This window comes from Muscardinus avellanarius, assembly GCF_963383645.1.
Source record: "Muscardinus avellanarius genome assembly, chromosome: 1".
Classification (NCBI taxonomy): Eukaryota; Metazoa; Chordata; class Mammalia; order Rodentia; family Gliridae; genus Muscardinus; species Muscardinus avellanarius.
In genome coordinates, this window is record NC_137786.1 from 178,667,120 (window position 1) to 178,673,235 (window position 6,116).

At 63.9% G+C, this 6,116-nt stretch overlaps 1 protein-coding gene across 2 annotated transcripts; it reads left to right on the forward strand.

Moving 5' to 3' along the window:
- Window positions 1-2,249: 2,249 nt before the first annotated feature.
- On the forward strand, window positions 2,250-6,101 carry PHOX2A (paired like homeobox 2A; the record flags this gene model as incomplete). 2 transcript variants are annotated; one of them, XM_080706160.1, is made up of 3 exons in its annotated part: window positions 2,250-2,466; window positions 4,524-4,729; window positions 5,664-6,101. In XM_080706160.1, 3 exons carry the CDS (start codon window positions 2,250-2,252, stop codon window positions 6,099-6,101), a joined length of 861 nt encoding a protein of 286 aa, XP_080562286.1. The 2 variants fall into 2 exon arrangements, with proteins under 2 accessions (XP_080562286.1, XP_080562287.1); XM_080706161.1 differs by having other exon boundaries at window positions 4,524-4,711.
- Window positions 6,102-6,116: the final 15 nt, after the last annotated feature.

Below are 6,116 nucleotides of genomic sequence, written 5' to 3' on the forward strand. Positions count from 1 at the left end.
GGCTAGTCTCAGCAATTTACCCAGACCCTATTTCAAAATAAGAATTTAAAAGGGTTGGAGAAGTCGGTCATAGTGGTGCATGCTTTTTTTTTTTTCTTTTTCTTTTTCTTTTTTGTGGTGGTGGTACTGGGGATGGAACCCTTCTATCTCCGGGATACACTCCCAGACCTATTTTTATATTTTATTTGGAAACAGGGTCTCTTAAGCCAGTGAGACTGGCTTAGAACCTGTTCGATCCTCCTGTCTCTACCTCCCAAGCGCAGGGATTACAAGTGTCCACCACGCATGGCAAAGGTTTACGCTTTTAATCCCAGTAATTGGGAGGAAGGATTGCAGGTTCAAGGCAAGTCTTGGCTACTTCATGAGGACCTCTGCAACTTAGTGAGACCCTGTTTCAAAATAAAGAATAAAAGATAGGGCTGTGGGTGTAGCTCAGAGATCGAATGCCTGTGGGCTCCATCCTCAGTACTGCAAAAAAATTTTTTTAATTGGACAAAAAATAATTTGAGAAAACACCTAAAAAATTTCCCATGAAATGGAGTACTTACAGAAATTGGGGATGGGTGGTCCTGTGTCAATTAAAGAGCAGAGTGGTGGCCAGGACAGGGGTTGGTTAACCTGAGGACGAGAGCTCACTGCTGTGCTGGTAAACTGGGGGAGAGGAATTCCAGGCGTCCTTCTCCCAATCCCCAAGGGCTCTGGCTGGTAAGAAGGACAAGCCACGGTCCTGGCCTCTCCGGGCCCCTGGCCTCCAGCAGCGGCACCTTGGAAGGCTGGGGGCTGGGCAGGGAAGCAGTTCAGTCTCCATCCCTCGGCGAGCCAGCCGCAGAGGCAGAAGGGGTTTCTGTTCTTTCTCCTGGTAAAGGCTGAGTCTGTCCCCTTATCCCACAGCCTAGAGCTGGTGACAGTCGTGGAGGGGCGTCTGTGGCCGGGGCAGGCTGAGTATTCGGTCTCCCTAGAGAAGAAATGGGTCTCTGGAGGAGAGGCGAGAGAGGGAAGGAGAGGACGCGGGATCGCCGAGTTTCCACAGCCCACCCCTCCCAGACATCCACCACCCAAGCTCCCTGGTCCAGGGCACACCGGGCAGCGGTGTTGGGGGGACGGAGCCGGGGGAGCAGGAGGGAGAGGCAAGCCGGGCCCCGAGAGTGCGGGCTCCCCCCGGGCCTTCAGGTCAAGTCAGGGCTGGGAGACCCCGCCCGGGCAGCGCTGCGCGAGGACCCGTCCTGCGGGCTGGGTCGGGCGCTGGCCCCCGGCCTCGGCCTCGGGCCGTCCCTCCGCGCCCATCCCGTTTCTCTGTTCGTCGGCCCCTGCCTCGTCCTCAGGGACCATCCCGCGAACGTGCCTCTCTCGCGGCCGCCCCGCGCTCCGTCGCAGTCCACCGTGCCGTCCATGCCTCGTCCCCACCCCTCGGGCTCCGGCCGGTCTCTCTCCGGTCTCCATCCCCTCGGGTCTCTCGCCCCCTCCTCCCGGGCTCCCCGGCCTCCGCCTCGTCCCCGTCTCCACCCCGACCTTTTTCCTGTATACGGCTCTTGTTTGTTTCATCTTCATACCTGGGTCTCTCCCATCTGTCTCTGTCTCCATCACGGTCTGTCTCTGTCTCCACACCCCCCGGATCCCAGCCCTGGCTTACCCCCTCCCCTCCCTCCAGGGCAGCCTCCCCGTCCCCGCCGGGACGGGACCTCGCTGGGGGCGGGGCTGAGGGGCCGGGTCGGAATAATTCGGTTATGGGGAGAATTGAATTAACTTCCTCGCACCAGCGCCGTGGGGCCTGCTACCCTCGCTGCAGCGGGGCCGCAGGTGGAGGCCGGGGAAAGAGGTCGGGATCCTGGACTGAGACCAAGCGTAGGGACCTGGGCCTGGGCGGGCCTGGGACGGGACGGGGCTCCGGGGTCGGGGTCCGCGCAGCCCTGCCCCGCGCCTCGGGCGCCCCCAGAGCGCGGCGGCCACGCTTTGGGGTGGGGGTCGCGTGGGCAGAGGCGGGGTCTGGCCGCCCGCCCCGCCCCGGAGCCCGCCCCGCCCCGCCCCCTCCGCGGGGTCCTGCGCGTTAAAAGGCGCGCGGGCGGCCGGGCTGCACTCGCGCTGCACCGGGCAGAGCGCGGCCGCGACGGGGCGGGCGGGCTCTCGGGCGTCCGGAGCCGGCCTCGGGTCCTCGCAGCCTGACGTTCGACTCTCCGTCCAGCTCTCCATCCGGCCCGGGACCTCGATCCCGACCCGGCCCGGCCCGGCCCCCGCCCCCGCCCCCCAGGCCGATGGACTACTCCTACCTCAATTCCTACGACTCGTGCGTGGCGGCCATGGAGGCGTCCGCCTACGGCGACTTCGGCGCCTGCAGCCAGCCTGGCGGCTTCCAATACAGCCCCCTGCGGCCTGCCTTCCCCGCGGCCGGGCCGCCTTGCCCCGCGCTGGGCTCCTCCAACTGCGCGCTCGGCGCCCTGCGGGATCACCAGCCCGCGCCCTACTCGGCAGGTGAGCTCAGCCCCAGCCCAACTCTCCTTCCAAATCCTGTGGAACCCCCAGTCCCTGCCCTGCTTGGCAAGTGAATGCGACTGTGCCCCACAGCCGCCCCCGTCCTGCCCTGGACAGCCCCTCCAGCGCCCTGGAGACCCCCAGCCACACGAGGCTCCTCGGCAGGGATGAGCCCCACCCTCACCTTCCTCTCGGTCCTCTTTCTCGCTGCTAAACCTATCCTGGACTCTTTGTACCAAGGAAATAGATCCAGGGTCCAGCCCTGGGTGCCTCACCAGGCCTTCCTTCCTCACCTGCAGGCTGACCACCAAACCTCTCCATCCCTGGGTCCTTGGAAAGAGCTCCCAGTTCAGTCGGCTCAGACTCCCGTCCTTGTCACCCCTACCCCACGTGATGCTCGACCCCTCGCAAGGTCCCCTGCCTCACCTAAGCCGCCCACATAGGAACCTTTCTAGAGCCCAACCAGTTACACTCCTCCTGCCCTGTCTTGGGCCCATCTTGTCTGGGCCCAAACCCTCTGCACCAAAACCAGTTTCTTCGCCACAAAAAAGGGGGGTCCAGTCATTAAGTCACTTTGGTTTCCCCACTGCCTCGCCCCCAGGCCATCCCGGCTAGAGTCCTACAGAACCCTGAAGCCCCTACTGCACCCAGGAGCCCTTTCATCCAACTCCCAGTTGGAGCCTCAGCCTCCTGGAGCCTGAGCCTCTCGGGCATCCCTGCCGCGCGTCCCTCCCTGCCGTTAGAGTCCTGGCCTGCCCCCACCCAGTCATCTCATCTCCCTCCCTCCCGAGAAGACAAGGGGGCTCAAGTAGAAGACTGGATCCTGGAGGTGGGGGGTAAACACCTGGATTTGGAGAAAGGAGAACCAGAGACTAGAGCAGAGATAGGGAAATTGGCTACTTGGTAAAGCGGGGATAGGAAATAGGGAGATGGGCTCCAGATCAATGAGGCTCAGAGACTGGGGACAAGGTATAGAGAGATGGGGACATAAATGGAAAGATCGGGGACCCTTGGAGAAATAGGGACCCATTGGGAGGGAGACATAAAAACCAGGTGATGGGGACAGGAATCATGGGAGACAGGACCAAGAGGCATAAGGAAGGCGGGGGTAGGAATGGGATGTTGTAGGCCAGGGGACATGGGGCCTGGAGATACCGGGCAACGATGGAGAACAGGGATCCCCAGGAATATACGAAGACCCAAGCCCTCAGAGTTAGAGATCTAGAGATCATTTCAGAAACAGTCTGTGGGCACTGGGGCTGGGGTGGGGAGCAAGAGGGAGGAGTGGAACAGGATTCAGGGGAGATGGGACACAGAAAAGGTGCCTGTGAAGAAGATGGAGGAGCATGGGTGGGAAGAAATAAGAACTCTTCTCAATGGGTGCCAAGAGAAGGGGCGAGGAACAGGGAAAGTTGAAGAGATTTGGGTGGAGGAAAAAGAAGAGGACACTTGGAAAATGGGGGTGAGGAAATAAGAACCTGGGAGGAGAGAGCTGGGTTGGGGGAATAGAGGGCCCAACTCTACATGCAAAGAGGCCAAAGAGGCGAGCAGGTGTCAGGCGTAAGTAGAGGAGGTGGGATCCCCTCAGTTGCAGTCAGGGCCCAGGGCTGGCTAGCGGGAGACTTCAGATGCTGAGATATCCAGGGCTACTGAGGCTGAGAGAGACACGGGACAGGCTGGCCAGAGAGTCAGAGGAGCACAGGCTGGCCAGGGGTGGGGGAGGTAGAGGACACCGGACACAGGACCAATGACAGGTGGAGGGGTCTTGGCTTAGGGTGGGATTCTGGTTCCCGGGTTTCAGACCACTCTTGAGCCCCAGGTCTCCCGATCTGGGCCCATCTCCACCCCTATCGGCTCCACCAGCCAACTGGAATGTTTTTGTTCCGTGGCTTTGAGGACTAAACTAAGGACCAGGCCAGGAACGGGCGGGGGGGGGGGGGAGGGTGCGGGGGGGGGAGCCTCCCGCGATTCCTTCTAGGGCAGGACACGGTGAGCTAGACTCGGCCTCTCACCCCCCCCCCGCCCTCCTTTTCCTTGCCTCCCGCACGCGCCCGCAGTGCCCTACAAGTTCTTCCCCGAGCCGTCGGGCCTGCACGAGAAGCGCAAGCAGCGGCGCATCCGCACCACGTTCACTAGCGCGCAGCTCAAGGAGCTGGAGCGCGTCTTCGCGGAGACCCACTACCCCGACATCTACACGCGCGAGGAGCTGGCGCTCAAGATCGACCTTACTGAGGCTCGTGTGCAGGTGCGTGTATGCGTGCGTGTGTGTGCGTGCGTGCGTGTGTGTGTGCCGGCGCGTCCGCATGGAGGGGTGCAGCAGGTTACCGCTCGACCTCTGGGCCCGGGAGAGCTGCAGCCTAGGCTCCAGGGCCGGTGACAGGCGTCCGGGGCAGGAAGCGGGGCCAGGTCTTGGACGCTCTCGGGAGGCCCGCGCTGTTTAGCGCCCCCCCCCCCCGTTGCCTCCCCTTCGAGTTCTCGTTTTCCTCCTTTGGGTGGAGGTTCAGACTTTTACTTGAGAAGCCAGGACCGCGGACGCTGCCGCGCAGGAAGCGGAGTCGGGGTGGGCCAGCCAGCACCTCGGGATCCCAGCGCCGTAAGCCCCGAGCCCAGGGAGCCTGAGCCGGGGCCGCGCAGGGCCGAAGAGAGCCGGGCCAGGCGCGAACCCCACGTATAGAAATTCCTCCCGCCGCCGGCGTGGTGGCGCACGCTTGTAATCCCCGCGCTTGGGAGGCGGAGACAGGAGGATCACGCAGGTTAAGAGACCCTGTTTCCAAATAAAAAAGTATAAACATAGGTCTGGGAGTGTAGCCCGGAGGTAGAAGGGTTTCCAGGAACTCCAGTACCACAAGAAAAAAGAAAAAAGAAATTCCTCTGGCCTGCCTGGACTCGAGGTCCAGGACAAAAGGTTCCCCTGGCGTCCCCACCCTCTTTGCACAGCCCGAGAGGAGACTGGGTGGCAGGGCTTAGGGCGCCGGAGCCTAAGAGCGGGCAGCGGGGTCCTGGGCGAGCTGATCCCGGGCGCAGGCTCCCCACCCCCGGCCCCGAGCGAGGGGAGGTGGAAGGGAGGAGCCGGCTCGGCGAGTGGGTCTTGGCGATGGCGGCCCGGGTCCCCTGGCGGCCCGCGGGGTCTGGCCCGCTCTCGCGCCCGGGCTGGCCTCCGCACCCCGTGACCCCGGACGCCTGGCCCCTGCCCACAGGTCTGGTTCCAGAACCGCCGGGCCAAGTTCCGCAAACAGGAGCGCGCAGCCAGCGCCAAGGGCGCGGCGGGCGCGGCGGGCGCCAAGAAGGGCGAGGCGCGCTGCTCGTCGGAGGACGACGACTCCAAGGAGTCCACGTGCAGCCCCACGCCCGACAGCACCGCGTCGCTGCCGCCGCCGCCCGCGCCCAGCCTGGGCAGCCCGCGCCTGAGCCCCAGCCCGCTGCCCGCCGCGCTGGGCTCGGGGCCGGGCCCGGGCCCGGGGCCGCAGCCGCTCAAGGGGGCGCTGTGGGCCGGCGTGGCGGGCGGCGGCGGCCCGGGCGCGGCCGAGCTGCTCAAGGCCTGGCAGCCCGCGGAGCCCGGGCCCGGGCCCTTCTCCGGGGTCCTGTCCTCCTTCCACCGTAAGCCCGGCCCTGCCCTCAAAACCAACCTCTTCTAGCCGCCGGGCCTGGAG